The sequence below is a fragment of the Gossypium hirsutum genome, chromosome A08, assembly GCF_007990345.1.
Source record: "Gossypium hirsutum isolate 1008001.06 chromosome A08, Gossypium_hirsutum_v2.1, whole genome shotgun sequence".
In the NCBI taxonomy this organism is placed as follows: Eukaryota; Viridiplantae; Streptophyta; class Magnoliopsida; order Malvales; family Malvaceae; genus Gossypium; species Gossypium hirsutum.
Window position 1 is genome coordinate 126818287 of NC_053431.1, and position 20870 is coordinate 126839156.

The 20870-nt window shown below is 34.2% G+C and overlaps 1 protein-coding gene, 1 long non-coding RNA gene and 1 pseudogene across 8 annotated transcripts; 1 reads left to right on the plus strand and 2 right to left on the minus strand.

Moving 5' to 3' along the window:
• Nucleotides 1-64: 64 nt before the first annotated feature.
• Nucleotides 65-10945, minus strand: LOC121204777 (uncharacterized). Of its 7 annotated transcripts, none has more exons than XR_005899955.1 (7): nucleotides 10615-10945; nucleotides 9805-10525; nucleotides 9508-9696; nucleotides 9354-9426; nucleotides 9111-9280; nucleotides 2981-3224; nucleotides 65-2880 (listed from the first exon to the last, which is right to left on the minus strand). It is a non-coding gene; the product is annotated as an uncharacterized lncRNA (long non-coding RNA). The 7 variants fall into 7 exon arrangements; XR_005899961.1 differs by having other exon boundaries at nucleotides 65-335; nucleotides 2772-2880; nucleotides 9111-9426; XR_005899957.1 differs by having other exon boundaries at nucleotides 65-335; nucleotides 2772-3224; nucleotides 9111-9426.
• LOC121204776 (subtilisin-like protease SBT1.8) lies at nucleotides 2797-8857 on the plus strand (annotated as a pseudogene).
• An 883-nt stretch (nucleotides 10946-11828) lies between the features above and the next one.
• LOC121204778 (pollen receptor-like kinase 3) lies at nucleotides 11829-16824 on the minus strand. Its single transcript, XM_041075314.1, has 2 exons — nucleotides 15229-16824; nucleotides 11829-13016 (listed from the first exon to the last, which is right to left on the minus strand). Exons 1-2 carry the CDS (start codon nucleotides 16553-16555, stop codon nucleotides 12448-12450), a joined length of 1896 nt encoding a protein of 631 aa, XP_040931248.1. The 5' UTR covers nucleotides 16556-16824; the 3' UTR covers nucleotides 11829-12447.
• Between the last annotated feature and the right edge of the window lie 4046 nt (nucleotides 16825-20870).

The window sequence follows — 20870 nt, forward strand, 5'->3', positions numbered from 1 at the left end:
TATATTTAAATCGGAACTGTTTTTCTCCAAATTTGATTTTATTTTTTTGTACATAACGAAGGAAAAACTAATGAAAGTTTTATAAATAGTTAATGCAATCTCGTTTGGGCTCAGGCTTTGAATATAAAAATTTGAGTTCAACTTATATTTAAATTGGAACTGTTTTTCTCCAAATTTGTTTTTATTTTTTTGTACATAATGAAGGAAAAACTAATGAAAGCTTGCGAAGCACATGTCGCCCGTTGCAATGCTTCTCTTCTTAGTTTGTGGTGTCTAATGGTGACGAATTGGTGGAGATTTTAGATCTCTTTGAATGCTGGTTTGAAGTTTCTACCCTGCTTTGGCACATCCAAGAATGATGTTGATCAATTTTTTTTTGCCACTGTCCAACAGCCTCTAGGAAAAAATATTGTGAGACTTAAGGAACAAAGGAATAACCTAGAGGATAGGAATTCTAATTAGTAGCAGACATAAAATTTGGGAAGGAGCTGCTGGTTGAGTTTTAGTTTGACTGATATAAGTATTGTTGTTAATGTAAGAGGACGTAAATTTAAATGTGTTGAAACGCGCTATTCTCCTACTTATGGGTTGAGAAAGAATCATGATTAGCAATTATAATTTTAATATCTTTATCCAAAATATGCTAAACTCTTGGAGTTGAAGTGAATAGAAACAAAAAATAAAAGAAAGCAGGAAATAGAGGTGGGAATAAAGGGGGCAAAAACGTGAAATTGAAAGGAAGACCATATTTTTCAACAACCAATGCTTTTTGTCGGGCTTTAGGCATTAAAAAAAGGCATCTCTCCATCCATGTGCACCTTCTCAGGCCTCTAAATTCTTCTACCCCAAATGGCAATGTGTTATTTTAATTTCAAGAATTTTCAAATCCAGTAAAATATTTGAATTTTGTTCTACATGATTTTATCCTATTCTTCTTATATTTAGAATTTAACTTTTATTTTTTTATTTTCTTAAAATTATTTTTTTATTTTTCAGATTTCAAAATCTATAATCAACTGTTAACATCATTAAATTTATTGGTGTGATATTTTAAAAAAAAAATTACTTAATAGCTATGTATTACAAAAATAATATTGTAACGAACCTAAATTTTATAAAAAATAATTTTAATAATTAGATTTAAATTTTAAATCTCAAAAGGCAGCCAAAATATCTTCACAAACTCTCCAAAAATCTTAAATTGTTACAAACAATTCTAATAACTCCGTATCAACAACCACTAATATCTGTAAAAGTAGATTCGAATTAAAAATTATATCCAAATATATCATTCAAATTGTGTCCCAACCCACACTCATGGCTGGATATCATTATGTTTTTACTTATTATTAATAATTATAATCACACTTTTAAGCCTAGTGCTCACTTTTCCCCCATAAATCATGAACTAAAATATTGCAATCCATTGATCTTCAATCTTCAGTGTTGCCCATCCATCATTTATATATGTTAATGCAGTTTTTGTCTACGTTTTTACTCTGGTTCTCTTTCATCATTCATCTCTTACTTTGTATTATTTTGTAAAATAAATAAATAATTTTTGATAATTTCACAGCTAAAATTGATAGGTGAAACTAATTCAGTTAAATTCTACGCTAATCATGAGTTTTAAAGCTACTTCATACTTAAAGGCGAGATCAAATCCTCAATCATTGATTGTACGAGAAACAACTGCCATTTCACCTAACCAAGTGATTAACATCTAGATTATTTTATCAATATCTTAGTTCTTTCTTGTGCTAAACAGATCAGCCTCCATGATCATTATTATTATTATTGTTATTATTATTATTATTATTATTATTTAATCGTTAATGTAAATGCAAATGAGAGATAAATCTTAATTAGTATCTAATGATATCAATTAAATAGTTAATATTTTTATGATTCATTAAATTATCTGCTTACTTTCTCTATTTAAAAATTTTAGTTTAATTTTTTTTGTTAATTTTTGCTTAATAAGATATGATTTAAGGGTGAGGTGAAAATTCTTTTTAAATGGATTAGAATTTAATTATAATGTTTAGAGTGTTAAAATATAAATTTAATATTAAATTAACTTAAAGATTTTATAATTTTAAAAGAGCTAAATTATGTGATTGTCTCTTGCATTTAACTTCTAATTGAGTTGATACCACGAATTAATGTAACACTATTTCAATTGCGATATTATTTAAATATTATTTTTATACAATGTGACAAATATTAATACAAGTGCGTTTAGGGTTTATGTGCCTCAATAACTATATTTTTTTTTCGAATTTTGAAATTTCAATCCTAACTCAAATGATAATAATTAAATTTGCTAAGCTCAATTTTGCTATTAGTCTCGACTCTCGTATTATGTGTAAATTGTGACTTTAGTCTCCATAATCTAAATTTGATAATTTTGAGTCTATAATTTTCAAATTTTAAAATTTAAGTCATTTAAATGCATTAGCAATAATGCAACTTTTTATATGTGAAAATAACAAGTTAAAATGATATTATATATATACTAGTATATTTTTCGCATAAGATTTTAAAAAGAACAAATTTAACGTCTTAGTTTGAATTGAAATTTCAAAATTAGAACGAATTTAGTATAGAAAATTAAAATCCAAGGACTAATACAAGAATTTGACATATTTTAATATAAAAAATTAGATATAACGGAAGCTTAACAAGATGGCATTATGGTAAATAAGGGAAAAGATTAAGGCCAAACAGAAATATGAGTGCGTTATTTAACCGGCACAAAAGAGTCTAACCTGCACTTCACTGTAATCAACAGCCATGGCCGCCATGGCTTCTTCTTCTTCTTCTTTTTCTTCTTCTTCTTCTTCTTCATCTTCTTCCTCGTGTTATGTTTGAAAATCACTGCCAAAAAAACATACATTGTCCAAATGAAACATCAAGATAAGCCACTTTCTTTCGAAACCCACCATGATTGGCACAGTTCGAGTTTACAATCACTCACCGATTCCCCACCCGAGTCACTTCTTTATTCATATACTGAAGCTTTTAATGGCTTCGCTGCTTCTCTAAATGAAGAACAAGCTGAGTCTCTTAACAAATCGGAATCCATTCTGGGTGTTTATGAAGATACTGTTTACACTCTCCATACTACTCGTTCACCTCAATTCCTCGGCCTTGAAGCCGATTTGGGGCTTTGGGCCACTGGCGGTGGTACCCAGGCTTCTGAGGATGTTACTATCGGGGTTCTTGATGTTGCGGAAGCGACGATAATATTAATAACAATATTATCAGAAATATTTAGATAATTATTATGCCAACAATTATACTAAGAAAATTCCCAGTTAAATTGGAGGGGTCACAATGGTCCCGCTTAAAACCCAACAACTAGACAGAACTCACTTAGATATTTATAGCAATAATAACTAAATAAATATAACCAACATAAAGCTATTAAATATAAGCAAACAAATAAGAAATAAAATACCAGAGATTTAACGAGGTTCGGCCAATTTAGCTTACGTCCTCGGACACTACCAAATTAATATTTCTTCTAGAAATATTACAAAGGAGAAGATTTTGGGATAATACAACCAAAGGGGGAGGGGTTCTATATATAACAAACCAAACCCCCTCCATTTCTATCTTTTCCTAATGTGGGATATTGCCAATATTCAACAAATCTCCACCTTGGCGATATTCCACATCTTCGAACATCTTCTCATAACACAAACTTCAATAGTGTCTTCAATTTTGCAACCAATCGCCTTCTTCCCTTTTGGTAGTTGTGCCAGCTTCCACATCTTGTTTTTCTCTAGAGATTGCATTTCCTCTTCCATTGCACCTAACCATCTATTATTCTCTAAACTCTGAATGGCTTCGGTGTAAGTGGATGGAATATTATCAACAACTGGAAGTGCATAAGCTACCATGTCAGTGAAACGAGCAGGTTTCTGAATTTCTCGTCTCTGCCTTCTGACTGCAATTGGCTCTGATTGCTGTTGAGGTTCTTGGGTAGAAACCTCTTCCTCATCTGACTCTGCATCTGCCAATGAAGAATCACTAGTGGTACCTTTTGCTGGAATTACCACACTCTGCTCAAACTCCACCTGCTGCGGAGTACACTCCACCTGCTGCGAAGTACTACTCACTCCTTCTGGATTTACCTTATTCAACATGGCAGATTCATGAAAGGTAACATCCCTACTGATTATCGTCTTCTTTGCCTCTAGACACCACAAACGATATCCCTTAACACCAGCATTGAAGCCCATGAATAGAGCCTTCTTTGCTCTTGGATCTAACTTTGATTCTTTCACATGATAATATGCAATAGAACCAAAAATGCGCAAGGTGTCATAATCAGTAGAAGGTTTTCCATACCATTTCTCCAAAGGAGTCTTGCCATTTATAGCAGATGATGGCAAATGATTGATGAGATGTTGAGCGTACGTCACAGCCTCAGCCCAAAACTTTCTATCTAATCCAGCATTAGATAACATACATCGAACTTTCTCCACAAGCGTTCGATTCATACGCTCTGCCACCCCATTCTGTTGCGGTGTTCCACCTACGGTGAAGTGCCTTACTATGCCACAATCTTGGCATATCTTCAGGAAAGGATCGCTTTTATATTCTCCACCGTTGTCTGATCGGAGAACCTTAATCTTCCTTCCTGTCTGATTTTCAACTTTAGTTTTCCACTTAAGGAAAACTTCAAGCACCTCATCTTTGTTCTTCATAGGAAACACCCAAACTCGTCTAGAAAAATCATCAATAAAGGTGACAAAATAACGTCTTCCTCCAAGTGATGGAGTCTTGGACGGTCCCCATACATCAGAATGCACATAATCCAGAATACCTTTAGTATTGTGAATCCCAGTGCCAAATTTCACCCTTCGTTGTTTTCCCAGAACACAATGCTCGCAAAATTCAAGTTTGCAAGTCTTTGTACCTTTCAATAATCCTTGCTTGGCTAGAGTTTGCAAGGATTTTTCACCAGCATGGCCCAAACGCATATGCCACAGCTGTGTTGCCTCAGCGTCCTTATTGGTACTCGAAATTGCTGCTGCTGTTGTCCCGACCACTGTACTACCTTGGTAGTAATACAGATTGTTCTTTCTTATGCCTTTCAACATCACCAATGCTCCTGAAGTTGCTTTAAGAACTCCATCTCGTATTGTCACAACTAGGCCTTTAGATTCTAACGACCCCAAAGAGATGAGATTCTTCTTCAACTTTGGGACATATCGTACATCCCGCAAAATTCTAGTAGATCCATCATGACTCCTCAGTTTAATTGAACCTATCCCGGCTATTTTACATGTGTTATCATTACCCATGTAAACAACCCCTTCATCTAGTTTTTGAAATTCAAAGAACCATTCCCGAATGGGACACATATGATAGGAACAACCAGAATCCATGATCCACTCATCTGCATATAATGTTGAAGATGTCATACTAAGAGAAAAGTCTGACTCTGCTTCACTATTGCATTCTGCAACATTTGCATCTTGCGGAGTCTTCCCTTTTTTCTTCAATTTTGGACAATCTTTCTTCCAATGTCCTTTTTCTTTGCAAAAGGAACATTCATCTTTGGCAACAGCTCGACCTTTGGACTTTCTTCTCTTCCCATTAGACTGACTTTGCTGACGACCTCTTGTTACCAATGCTTCCACTGCTGCTTCACCTGAACCTTTCAACTTATCCTTTCGGCGTAGTTCATAGCTATACAATGCAGCAGTTACTTCATTGAAAGTTACTTCCGATTTTCCATGAAGTAGAGTAGTTTCAAGGTACTCAAACTCCTCAGGAAGCGATCCCAACAACATTAACGCCAAGTCTTCGTCTTCAAAAGTCACATCCAAATTCAACAAATCAGCCACCAGCTGATTAAAATTGGTAATGTGCTCGTTCATCGTGGTACCAGGAACATAATTGAAACGAAACAGTCTTTTCTTCATATGCAACTTATTTTGACTGTTCTTCTTCAAGAATTTCTCCTCCAATGCTTTCCACAATTTACTTGCAGAAGTCTCTTTACTGAATGTATACTTCTGCTCTCTGGAAAGACATGATCGAATTGTACCACATGCCAATCGGTTGATGGTCTTCCATTCTTTATCATCAACCCCTTCTGGTTTTTCTTCCTCAATGGCAATATCTAGACCCTGTTGAAAGAGGGCATCTAGAAGCTCACTTTGCCACATGCCAAAATGACCTGTTCCATCAAAAATTTCCACTACAAATCTCGTATTTGCAGTTCCAATCCTCGGCAAAATGTACGAAGTGGAAGTTGTTGATATGGATGGTTTTTCTTCTGTCATTTTTGCCATAGCTTCTACTTAATAGCCACCAAATGCAGAATACCCACAAGCTTTAGGAAATGTTTCTGATGTGTAAGATCAGACTAAGCTGCAAACACAGAGCATACTACAAAACCTTGGCTCGGATACCAATTGTTGCGGAAGCGACGATAATATTAATAACAATATTATCAGAAATATTTAGATAATTATTATGCCAACAATTATACTAAGAAAATTCCCAGTTAAATTGGAGGGGTCACAATGGTCCCGCTTAAAACCCAACAACTAGACAGAACTCACTTAGATATTTATAGCAATAATAACTAAATAAATATAACCAACATAAAGCTATTAAATATAAGCAAACAAATAAGAAATAAAATACCAGAGATTTAACGAGGTTCGGCCAATTTAGCTTACGTCCTCGGACACTACCAAATTAATATTTCTTCTAGAAATATTACAAAGGAGAAGATTTTGGGATAATACAACCAAAGGGGGAGGGGTTCTATATATAACAAACCAAACCCCCTCCATTTCTATCTTTTCCTAATGTGGGATATTGCCAATATTCAACACTTGATACCGGAGTTTGGCCGGAATCTAAGAGTTTTGACGATTCGGGCATGCCGGAGATTCCTTCTAAGTGGCGGGGTGAATGTGAGTCGGGTCCTGATTTTGGTCCTAAGTTTTGTAACAAGAAACTCATCGGTGCTCGGAGCTTTTCGAAAGGTTACCGTATGGCCATCGGCGGTGGGATTAATAAAAAACCCAAAGAGATCGATTCCCCACGTGATAAAGATGGTCATGGGACTCACACGGCCAGCACCGCCGCAGGTTCTCACGTGGCTAACGCTAGCCTTTTAGGGTACGCTAGTGGGATTGCTCGTGGGATGGCGACTCGAGCCCGGGTCGCCACTTATAAGGTATGTTGGGAAACGGGTTGCTTTGGGTCCGATATCCTCGCCGGGATGGATCGCGCGATCCGAGATGGTGTCAATGTGCTGTCGGTGTCCCTCGGCGGTAGACCGGCGCCATATTACCGCGATACGATCGCCCTCGGAGCCTTCGCGGCGGTGAAGGGTATTTTCGTCTCTTGCTCCGCTGGCAATAGTGGGCCGACAAGAGCCACCCTTGCTAACGTCGCACCTTGGATTATGACCGTCGGCGCTGGGACTTTGGATCGCGATTTTCCGGCTTACGCCGTTTTAGGAAACAAAATCCGTTATAATGGCGTCTCGCTTTACAGCGGTCGAGGAATGGGGAAAAAATTGGTCGGTTTGGTTTACAACAAAGATAACAACACTCTTGGTAATTTATGTCTGCCCGGTTCGCTTAAACCGACTTCGGTTCGTGGGAAAGTAGTCATTTGTGATAGAGGAACGAATGCTCGTGTGGAAAAAGAAGTTGTACGAGATGCCGGAGGGGTCGGAATGATATTAGCGAATACGGCGGATAGTGCCGAGGAATTGGTGGCTGATAGTCACTTGCTACCTGCCGTAGCAGTAGGGAGGAAAACCGGTGACTTGATTAGGAAATACGCACAATCTAATCCTAACCCGACTGCCAAGCTTGTTATCGGTGGGACCGTCTTGAATGTCCGACCTTCGCCGGTGGTTGCAGCATTCAGCTCCCGAGGGCCCAATATGGTGACACCGCAGATCTTGAAGTCAGACGTGATTGGGCCAGGAGTCGACATATTAGCCGCTTGGTCTGAGGCTATCGGTCCGACCGGGTTGGTTAAGGACGCGAGGAAGACTTAAGTTCAACATTGTGTCAGGTATGTTGAGACTTCTATTTGCCTAAATTGTATAATCATATTCCTATTAATCATGTTTCGAAAAACTACAGGTACATCGATGTCGTGCCCACACATTAGTGGGCTAGCAGCATTGCTAAAGGCAGCTCATCCGGATTGGAGCCCAAGCGCAATCAAATCGGCTCTAATGACCACTGCCTACACACGAGACAACACCAACTCATCTCTCCGGGACGCAGCAGATGGTTCATTATCGAATCCATGGGTTCACGGGGCAGGTCATGTCGACCCTCAAAAAGCCCTTTCTCCGGGACTAATATACGATATAACTACGAAACAATACATATCCTTCTTATGCTCACTAGCATACACCATTGATCAAGTTAAAACCATTGTCAAGCGTCCTAACATTACATGTTCCAAGAGATTCAAAGACCCTGGTGAACTCAATTACCCATCATTTTCGGTCTTGTTTGGGGACAAAAGGGTCGTTCGATACACTCGGGAATTAACAAACGTAGGTCCTGCGCGGTCGATATACAAAGTGGCGGTGGATGGTCCGTCATCTGTCGGGATCTCAGTTAGGCCCCGGACACTTGTCTTTAGGGGGGAAAAGAAGAGATACACAGTGAGTTTTGTAGCTAAAAGGAAGAGAAGAGGATCAACAGTTAGGTCTGAACATGGTTCAATAGTGTGGGGCAATGCTCAACATCAAGTGAAGAGCCCAGTTTCTTTCTCATGGACATCTTTGTAAACACTTGGAGAATATCAAATCATTAACGAAAAATCTAATGTCAAATTCTGATTTTAAGCCCTCTATTATATTCTATTTGCTGGTTAAATCCCTATACTATTAAACTGACAAAGTTTGATCACTAATCAGGCTCAAACATGATGCTAGTAAGGTTTTTGCAACAGTTGTGTAAAAGCTCAAGTATATGAGCATAATATGAAAACTAAACTCTGGGAGATCAACGGCTTTGTGCTAAATGATATTTGACCATGGAAACATCGAGAGCCATCGAAGGACTATCCTAATGCTACGACTTTACTTATGAAATCACCTGCTTTTTTATGGCTGATGAAAGTGTAATGTCGATTCGGATGCTAGTCGTCCAGATATAAAGCGAACATACTCACATCAGCTTTTTTTCATCTCTGTAACACTTTTGCCTACAAATACTTGCAATGAACTCCCCATTCCGGTACCAACAGTTTCTACCAAATACGATGCCTAAGGCAATGTCATTTTCATCGATATTTCAAAAATAGATTTGTCAAGGAAAAGGGATAGTGGGAGAGAATACCTCCTGATTGTCTTCTTGAAACCAAAAGCATCTTTAACCTGATCATCCAAGAATAACTGTGTATCACAGAATTCTGCCAGAAAAAAACGATAAGTATATGAAAATGCTCCCTAGAAGCTTGCATCTCCACCGGAAAAAAGTTCTAAGTGCATACAGGTTAAGGAAATAAACCCGGGGAGTGGTCAGTCAGCATGTAAACCTCTGTTGTTGAGTATATCCCTCCAAGGACAGTGCACTTAACATACCAATCGATATCAGAGTCCTCATCTGTAGTGGTGTGCCAGATTTCATCAACCAGCATTGCTCTCTGCTTGAAACTTGCCGGAACATTCAATGGATGCGCCTACAAAGAATGTTGAGAAAAAAATAGTTGTCTTAAAGGGTTTGGATTTTACCGAGTAAACTAGTCCATTGACAAGAGAAATAGGTATAAGGTCTCGTATTCAAATACTGAGAGCTTGAGGACATTTTGGTATGTAGGGCGCTAGCATTTCGAGGCGAATCCTTACGAGCTTTGCGATGCGTTGGCTAGGAATAAAATGATGTGATTGCTCTTTGGAATCAATTCTATCAATTAGCCTTTGTAAGCAGTCAACCATGAAAGATGGCAAGATCGAGAAAAAGAAAAATATTGTTGTTGTCAGAAATTTGAGGAAAACGGAATATACTAACTGAAAGTAAAGCACGCATCCGACAGTGAGATACATAGGAAACCAACAGTTTGATTCTCGTGGAAGCAGCACGATATAGAAACTTCAAATACGAGAGCAAATCTACCAAATCAAGGATCTAGGAACTGGTAGGAGGAAACTATGTTATCCGACGCATAATCCAGCATGAGTACGGACTATAATCCTCCAAATATACCAAAAAACTTTGAAAAAAATATTGAGCATGCTTATACCAGACACATATTCATATCTGATACTCACTTTCGAACTAAGAGAAAAATGACAACACACAAAGGTATAAGAATCTCTACATCATAGAACTATCAAATTCTTTGTAAATTGTAATGCCCAACCTAATTTGAACAGATAATAATCGAAATCGAAGTAAATTACTTGGACAAGGGCAGCTGCTTTACGAGGGAAATATCCCACAATTGAAGGCGAAACCCCAATTTCCTTTGCACCGGCTGTCATCGCTTCTTCACTCCATCCGAACTTCATCTAAGTTAACAAACAATCGAATTTTAATTTGTAAAATCAAAACAATCATAAAATACCAAAAAATAAAAAAATAAAAACCGTGTACATACGACGTGTCGTAGGGAAGCTTGCAGCACACGAGCTTGCTCCTCCTCGGAATCTGTTTTTGGATTCCTTCTTCAGTGGCGCGGATCGTCCCTGTCCGTCGAAGATGACGACATGGAAGAATCAGATGGATGGAGGATTTTATTAGGGAATGTTTGAGGGTCGGCGGTAGTGGAAAACCATAATGACTGATCTGAGAATATGGAAGCGGAGGAGGCGATTCGCCGCCGTTCGATACATTTGTTTGTCGATCTTCTTCACCTTGAGTTCCGAATTACGATTCGCAGAGGACTTTTTTAAATGTGATACAGTTAAAATTATGCTATTAGTTCTGTGCGAAAGTTATTAATTAAAGTCTTTATATTCTATTTTTGTCGATATTAATCCTTATGAATTTTGACATTTCACTCAATATCCAAAATGGTAACAGTTGAAACCATTAGGCCAAATTATACTATTAGTCAAATATTATACTTAGGTTTCTAATTTAGTCCTTGTTTTCCAATTTCATAATTTTTAATCTATATATTTTTTGAATTTTAAAATTTTAGTCTTGACCTAAATGATAATAGCATTTGAACCCTTTAACTAAAATCTCATAACTTTTTTTTTTGTAATTATTACATGAAATTAACAAACCCATAAAGCATTACAAGTATTACACGTACGGTAGTATGTTTGTTGAATAAAATTTTAAAAGTAGTGTACCATTACATTATGTAATGTAATGAATTTAACAATTTTCCTATATCGTAACTAGATTTTCCCATTTCGTTTCATTTATAGAAACCCGATAAAGCTTTATTTTTATTTTTTTACCTTTATTTCTTTATCTTAATTGATAGTAATGGAAGTGTTTGCTGGTGAACTTTTAAAATTTTCAAGATGTGACACAATCTCAGCATGCCACGTCAACACAACTTCATATAATTTAAGTTTAGAGACTAAATTGAAAAGATTTATCAAGTTTTTGGGACTAATGTGAACCAAAAAAGAACCCAAGCACCAAATTGAAAAAAATGTTAAATTAAGTGATTAAAATGAATTTAAAGGGTTTTCATGTAAAATAATAATAAAATTGATGAAATTTTTAGTGCAAGTGGTGCTATATCATTTGTCGATACGTCCTCTTCAGCACAAACATTTTTAAACCCAACTTGAGAAAAAAATAAAGGATATCAAATCAGAAAAAATGTCACGTTAAGGGCCAAATGCGGAATTAAACCCAAAAGGTTTTACATTCAACCATATTCACCATATTACAAGGAATCTACTTTGGTTCAAATTCTCCTAATAATTTATTTTAATAAAATCTTTTCGCATTTTCGATATTAGTTTGCCCTAATTAACCTTAAAAAAATTAATAAAAATAAGTACGATTTTTTAAATAACAAAGAATTAATAAAAAAGGTAAATTCTATGCACAAAGGATCTTCGTTGCTTTTTTCCCCCCGACAACTTCAATCTATTTCCTTTTACCCGGTCTAATTCTGCGTCCAGTCCTTATACTTTTCTAACTTTTATTTCTATTTTTAATTTCACACATTTAGTCCCTCTACTTATTTGAATTAAAAAAATTAAGATCCAGTCGATAATACTTTTAAAATCGAATACATGTTATCAATTGAATTTATATGTTCACATCAGAATGTCTCACATAAATCAATTAACAATGGTATCAATTTTAAATTTAGAACAACCAAAGGGGTTTTTTTTTAAAAAAATCCTCAAATTAAAAAAAAAAAAGAAGTAGAGGGACTAAAATTCAAAAGTCTAAAGAGTTACAAGGACTAGGAGAAGAATTGAACCCTCTTTTTACCACCGACAACAAACAATTTTTAAACATTTACCTCATTTATCTTGCCAATCACTTCTTTCATCCCTAACCGTTTATCTGGATTACTTTCAGTGCAACCAGCACCAATACGTAAAAGTTTAACCATTTGATCAATTGAATTTGAACCGTGTGATATCTCTGGATCAATCAAATCTTCAACTTGATTATCGGCTACTGATGTTTGAACCCATTGAACAATGTCGATCCCACCTTTTGCGTTATTCAGGTATTGTGATGGGAATTTTCCGGTAATGATTTCAAGGATTACGATACCCAGACAATAAACATCGGATTTGGCGGAGATTTGTTGGGATCGGACATATTCGGGTGATCTGTAAGCGAATAAACCTTGGTTGATGAGGTTAGGGTTTGCCATTGGTTGAAAAGCGAAATCACTGAGTAATGGGTCGTAATTTTCGGTTAAAAGGATGTTGCTGGATTTAAGGTTGCCGTGTGGAACCTCGTATGTTGCGAATTCTGTGTGGATGAAATCTAGTCCTTGTGCGATACCTTTGATGATCTTTAATCTTGTTGGCCAGTTTAGGTTTGCGTGTATTGTCCCTCGATCACCTGAACCAATTCATACTTTTTTCGAGTTAGAAAAATAAAAACAGATGTAATGATGTAAACGAGATATAATCAAATAAAAGTATCAGTAAGAAATTTTTATATCGATAATAAAGGTGTTATTTTTGTTAAAATTTTTATCTATTTTTACTGTTAAAATTTAGTGTAACTAACAAAATAATAGATAGTTACATGTGGCGTACCATGTATACCTTATGCTAACGTACATAAACTAGTTTTTAATGATAAAAATGGATGAAATTTTTAATGAATGAGGTAATTTACTCTTTAATCTAGCATACAATGACTAATTTATCCATTTTTTAGTAGAGGGAATAAAATGGAATCAAACTCTTAGTACAAGGGCCTCCATGATTCTTTTACCCTGTAGAGACCTTCAAAGTCGTATTGAATTATACTCCTTTCTACTAAAAGAAATTGACAAATTAGTCATTGTATGTTAGATCAAAGAGTTAATTGGTCCTTTCGTTAAAAAATTCATCAATTTCTACTGTTAAAAACTAGTCATTATACGTCAACATGAGGTGCATGTGGTACGCCATGTGAAATTGTTTGGTTATTTTGTCAACGATGTCGATCTTTAACTATAGCAATGGATGGAATTTTAAACAGAAATGATCAATTTGCTCTTTGATCTATCGTACAATGACTAATTTATTTTTTTTAATAAAGGGGGTAAATGTAATCTAACCCTTGATACAAGGGCCTCCGTGATACTTTTACTGATATAATCATTTTCGAGTAAAGATAATTGAGTAAAAGATTAAGTGCAAAAATCAAGCTTATTTTTACTTGATAAAAAAGCTTGATCAGACTTAATTCAACGAGTTCGAATGAATCATTTTCTATGTCGAACTCAAACTTTAAGAATGAAACTTGATCAAAAGCTAAAACTAAGGTTTAAACCTAGAACATCGAGTCAAGATTGAGGGTGGGTTTGGATGGGCGGTGCGATATGTTTAGCTTACTTTTTGTCTCACACTACAGCATCTAATCTCGTCGCCAACGTTGTTTTTATACTAATTGCATGTAAACTCGTACTGTCCATCCAAACTCACCAATTTTTTTAAAAAACTTAAGGTTGGCTTAACACAACTTAATTGTAGGAGGCAAAACTTTGTAATTTGGAATTCAAATTCCAATATTCCCTAGATTATAAATTGATCTTTCAAAGTATTAATCATGTTTCAGTTTGGTTCTTTGGTCAAAACTCAATCATCGATTTAAATGTTATGTGCTGGTCCAAATATGACATTGAGCATATTTAAAATATGTGTAAGCAAAATATATGGATAGCCTAGATCTTTTTATTAAAGAAAGCATACAACAACAATAAAGTTAAAAAAAAAAAGTCGTTTTTTAATGTTGATACAAGCAGTCCATACAAAAAGTACTAACATTTTAAAAATATGTTTCATGTCAAATTTTAATTAACATTTAAGGTTTAAATTAATGAATAGGTTGATAGAAAAACTTAATTGATATAATATTTTGGACATTTTCAAGTTTGAGACCAAATTTGAATCTAGGTAATTTACCTTGATGATAAATAAAGGGTATGACACTAGTAGTTATCTAATTATTGGAAAATTTCTTTTTTGGACCCAACTATGAAAAGTTATAAAACTATCACCTAACTACGCAACGTTTTCTTTTTGGTCACCAATCGTTAAATTGCTAATGACAAAATAACTTGGCAACTCTTAAATTTGGCATGATAGCAAGTTTAACCCTTAACATTTATACATTGTGTCAATTTAATCTTGGTTCTAAAAAAATAACCCTCGACATTTACACATTGCCTAATTTGGTGTTTTTTTTTGTAGTTTTATGTTTCTTTATGATACTAAGGGTAATTTTAAAAGAATGAGAAAATATCAAAATTATTATCTTTAATTATTGGGTGTTCCCATTTTTTTTATATTTTCAATTAAGTTTAGTCGATAAATTTGTTGTTTTAGCTTTTTAGGTAAAGGTCACAAAGAAAAGAAAAATTACAAAAATGACAAAAATTGCACTATGTGTTAATGTTGAGGGTTAATTTTTTTAGAATCAAGAATAAATTAACACAATGTATAAATGTTGAGGGTTAAAGTTGCTAATATGCCATAAAAAAGACAATTTTAAATAGTTAGAAGACTAATTTGTAATTTTTCATAATTAAGGGACCTTATTCATAAATAAATAAACTTACCATGCAATACGTATAACAAGCTTCCTTTGGGCATATATTCAGAAACAATAAGCTTTTCTTCTCTTCTAAAATGGTACGCCAATGGTGTTAATATACTAGGGTGCCTTAATTTCCCCAACCGCCGCATCTCAACGTCGAAAGCCTCTTTCCCTAGCCGATTCATTTCTTTCATCCTTTTAACCACCACAGCCAATCCATTCGACATCACCGCCTTATACGCCGACCCTAACCCACCGTTACCGAGCACTTCCGCCGCAGCTTTCATCAAATCCTGCATCCCAAACTCACCCTTCTCTTCGTTTACCATAACCAAATCCGTCACACCGGAGCTCCCTCCATGCGACGACCCTTTCTTTGAAGACCTACTCCGACGGCTCGATTCCGATGGTTTCCGCCGTGTAGTCGATTCAGCTTCCGGTACTTTCACCGGTAAAACCTCTTCTTTCAATGGTTCTTTACTTAGGATACTAAATTCATCTTCCCTTTTTCGTTTCCTTGCTAAAACGACGATTATAACCAGAAACACAATGGCAACAACACTTCCGATTGAAATTGCGAGTACCTTTGAGTTAGAACCCGAACTCGACCCGTCTATTCCTTCCGATGAACCCGAGGTGGATTCTTGTTTTTGACCCGATTTGTTATCACCATTTTCACATTCTTTCCCCAATATACTACCACAAAGACCGGGGTTCCCTTCAAATGAAGAAGCATTGAATTGCATGTAACCTTCTGGGGTTTCACCTTCGAGATTATTTTTCGATAAATTAAGGTCACGAATCATAGCGGGATATTTCAACGGTGGGATCTGACCGGAAAATTGATTCAATTCTAAATGTAATTCCATTAAATTAGGGAGTCGACATAAAGAATCAGGGATTCGCCCACTAAATTGATTATCATCCAACCAAACTTTCTTCAATAAACCCATTTTTTCAAAATAATTGTCGGGGATGGAGCCAGAAAATTTGTTCTTAGACAAATAAATAGCTCTTAAATTAGTGAGTTTATGCAAATCTGGTATATCTCCGGTGAAGGAATTGTTTATCAAACTAATAGCTTTTAACCCACGAATTTGAAGCAAAGCTTGAATATCGACTTCACCCTTAAGTTGCATATCGGCTAAATGAAGACCGGTAACATTATCACCAGAACACATAACACCAACCCATTTCTTCTCACAAGCACCCGAACCCAATACCCAATTATCCAAATTACCACCTATGAATGATTTCTTGAGTTTTATTAAAGCTTCTTCATCGGATTGAGAGAAACAATGGGTTGAAAAAAGGATGAAAAACAAAGGGATGAATCGAACAGCGGCCATTACTGACCGGAAAAACAATGAGAAGCTCCGGGAAGAAACGAGCCGCTGTTGTTCCGAGAGAGATTAAGTGCGGTTCTTGTTTCTCTCTAATTTGATTTTTTTGTTGTTCTTGTTTGGTTCTTTGGGGGGTTGTTTTTTTTTTTCTTTGGGTTAATTTTGGATTGAGGAGAGGCTGGTGTAGCCATAGTTGGGGGTAAGAGAGAGTATGTGAATTCTTTTGAGAGGTTGAATTGAATGATGGAGCTGGCGAGGTTACATTTAGATTCTAAGAATAGGGAAATTTGGAAATTAGTGTGTTTATAATGGACAAATGGAGAATTTTCAAAAATATATTTTGACTTTGCCAAAATGGGTCTTCCTTTTTTGGGGTTTTCAATTTTGATACCTATATTTGGGGTGATTTTTTATAATCTAACAGCAACAAAACAAATATCAAATACGAAAATATTCTTATTTGAAACTCACTTGAAATAGATAGATATAGTTGCGTGCTGGTTTTGAACTTGTATATGAACATTATAGCACGGGTAAAGATAATAGCAAGTAAAACATCATGCGATACGATTACCACGAACCTTGAGTATTGATATGGTTATAAAATAAGAAAGTGGAATTATTCATATGAATTTATATGTAATTGAGATGAGATTATAGATGAATCTGAATGTTGATATGCGATATTAAAGCATGAAAGGGTTATATTAAAAGTATGAGACAAAGAAATGTAAACATGATTTATGTTATAGTAGAATTTCATATTAAATGTACAAGTTTATTTTGGTTATAATTGAATATTGTTTTGAATCATGTTAGTATTATTGAGCATTATGTATCAACAAATGGTTCTGTTTGTTCCATACGCAAGAAAAGAGCTTTAGTAGATTTGAGCTCAAGCATCTAGTTTCTCTAAACTCAACTCAAAAGACATCGCGATCAGTTTGTATATATATATGTATGTGTGTGTGTTTTGAGTCTTGGGGCATTATGACCTATAAAGGTTTTAAGTTTAAGTTTCATCACTTGAAGTGTGATTATCTATGCTTGTTTATGCAAGTTTGAACGTGTAAATTAGTAGATTAAGTCTTAATGTTTTGGATACTATAATTTAATGCTGTTTGATTGTGTTTACATATGTTAAATTGGTGTTTTTGTATTGGTGTAGATTTGGGTATGTTCAGGTACAATTAGGTGAGGTTTAAATGTTTGAAAAGGTATAGTCTTGGCCATTTGACTATAAAGTCTTTGTTGGAAAAAATTCCAGTGTAAAAACGATTTTGTCACAAAGGAAAATTAAAAATTTAAAAATCAAGTCGGTTTGTGATATTTATAGTAATAAGCTTTTTTTCTGAAAAGTACCTATGCTTTGTGCGAGACAAATCCTAGATATTCTCGACTTTCAATTGAACGACCTTCTCTACTATTCTCATATCACAAATTGCTTCAAGTGTGGGCTTGAACAATCACGAATCAAACACAGAATCGAAAGCAATTTCTTACTTTAAGTAGGAAAATAATACTCTCTCAATAGAAACCGATAGAATTGTTATTCAAAGAAAATAAAATTTATAATTAGAAAATAAATTCTCACTCTTTTCAGATAAAATAACAATATCTAAAAGTTGTATTTTTTAGCTATACCAATATCATCTATTTATAAGGAGAGATAGAAGAATACTAATTGAATTAATATAACACAAGTCATAATAAGAGAGGGGACTGACGCACCCTAGTTAAATATACTAGGGTTGTCGCCCCTCATATGTATTATAAGGAGTTTTTCAATCAGTTTGCTCATTTCTAATTAGACTAATGACATGTTTAGGTTCATCTACTAATATAAGTTGTCTTTCCGTATTGCGATTCGACCATTTAATACCACTTAGTATTTGTTAAACATTAAATGACTAGTGAGCTAATATTTGCTTCCATTTTATTTTGCGTGCAAAAATCATTAAGGACAATATACAGATGGTATTAATGTAATTTATAAATAATTTTATTAAACCAATCTATTCGAAAAATATAAATATACAAAATAAATATACTATATTTAGGGCATCAAATCTTATAGTCTCAATACAGAAAAAACATGTCTCGAAACCGTTGAAACAAATTTTATTTAAATTTTACATCCAAAAACTTGAAATCTTATCTAAAGTAATTGATAATACATCTAACCATCAACTTATATAAACTTACAGTGACGAACGACTTAACCACTTACTCTAACTCATGAATAAAAACTCAAGACATGACCCATCAAAATTGCGAGGGTATAAAAAAACCCATGCCGACAAAAAGGAAGATTCTCTCTCTATTTGATCTGATTTCAACATAAAAATTTAATTATATAAACATATCTAATCCAAATCAGATACAACTCCCATTTAAAAACATTATAATTTATACAATAATCAAACAATTTTATTATTTTTGAGTCAAAATAATATTTATTTAAAAATTTAAAAATATTCTTACATGCACGTTATCCATATTTTAATAAATTAGTATAAAATTATGGATTATTTTTAATAATTTTCTGCAAGTACAAGGTGGTTTCCAAGTCTTAGTACAGTTCAGTGAATTTTGCTGTATTGGTTGGTGTTTTGCACTAAGAAACATTCAATCATTGTTTTTTTAAGAATTAAAATATATATTTATATTAATTAATAGCTAATAAAACTGATTAATATTTCTCTAATAATAATTTAATTGATTGTAAACGTGGGATAAACGTTTTTAAGTTTGACAAACGAAGTTGCTTGGAAGGAGACTTTTTTTTTTTAATTTCTATTTTTTATATAATTAATTGCGAGTAAGCCAATCTTGAACAATTATTTTTTTTCTATTATATATTTACATTTTTATTCATTTTAATAATTAATTGCTAACTAAGTTTGAATCTTATTATATAGGAAATTTTAGTATATTAGTAATATGTTAATTAGACTTTGAGTAGTATTTATTCGTTATTCATAATTTTATATATTAATACATCAATAATTCATTAATTAATATTATATAATTTATAATTATAACATAATATTATTTTGAAGGAGCTTATAAATATAATAATAGGTACAATCAGGCATAATACATGTCGTGTCAACGAAAATAAACTCAATACAAGAATAACCACGGGTGACGTTAGGACTTTTCTTTTGGATTATAAATTTTTATGATAGTCAAAATAGAAATTCCCCAATTTTAGCTTATAATTTTATAATTTCTAGAAAGACTAAATCACAATATTATTACATTTTATTGTGTAAGAACACAAAATTTCAAATTCTATAGGGGCTAAAACAGAAATTTTCCATTAAATAATCGCGAGTGTCGCCCGTGACATTTCTTTCCGGTTTTCCCGCCCCTGGTATTTATTTTTTATATTTTCTTCTTTATCGTAAAAATTATATTTTATACAATTTTTAAATTTTGGAAATGAGTATATCATAATCATGGGGGCCACACATGTTGGATAAAATTTAAAGTATAAATAAATAAAAGAAAGGCGGCAACTCTAGACTCACCACCACGAGAAAAATATTCTCTCTCACTGTCATCTTATTATAGCCACCTGTGTGCGGTGCGTTCACCTACTACCTACCTTATCTTTTGCCCTCGCACAATGTTTTCCACACGAGTTTGACTTTATGGTTTTTTTTTCAGGTACAAAGTAATATTTAGTCCTTAAACTTATCTATTTTTCTCATTTTGATCCTAAAATTTTGTTGTTTGTTCACATTAGTAGGGCGAAGTCAGAAAGTTTTTTTGGGGGCCAAGATAAAGTTATATGTTTTTGTGAGTGATAAAATGTCATTTTACTATTATTGCCTTATATCTCTATGGTTTTCAACAGGACTAAATCAAAATTCTAACTTTTTAATGAATAAACTATTATTTTACCATATTAACTTAAGGTTTTATAAATTTTAAACAAACTAAAGAAGTAATTTTCTATTGGAGGCCAAGACCCCTCCCTGCCTGCCCCTTCGCGCCTGCACATTCTGTCTGAAATTTGACAGCTTTCCCAATTGATAACATGTATTCAAAATTAATAAAATTCAATTAACATGGTCATCAATTATCATTTAGATTTTAATTTTTAATTCAGACAATTTTAGGGACTAAATCCTTAGAGCTAAAAATAAAAAGACTAAATTTCAAAAGTTTTAAGAGTATAGGGATTACAACGTGTCAATATCCTCTGCTCAAAGTTGCACCAATCAAATGGGGAAATAAAAGGAGAGAAAAATCTCCGTGAAATTACAAAATCGTCCAATGATTTACACTTGTCTCTGCATTATTGGATAAT

Coding starts and splice junctions, on each gene's coding strand:
- LOC121204778 (XM_041075314.1), bottom strand. CDS start 16,555: ATGGCCGCTGTTCGATTCATCCCTTTGTTTTTCATCCTTTTTTCAACC. Junction 13,017..15,228: donor CTTGTTATACGTATTGCATG/GTAAGTTTATTT, acceptor GAATTGGTTCAG/GTGATCGAGGGACAATACAC.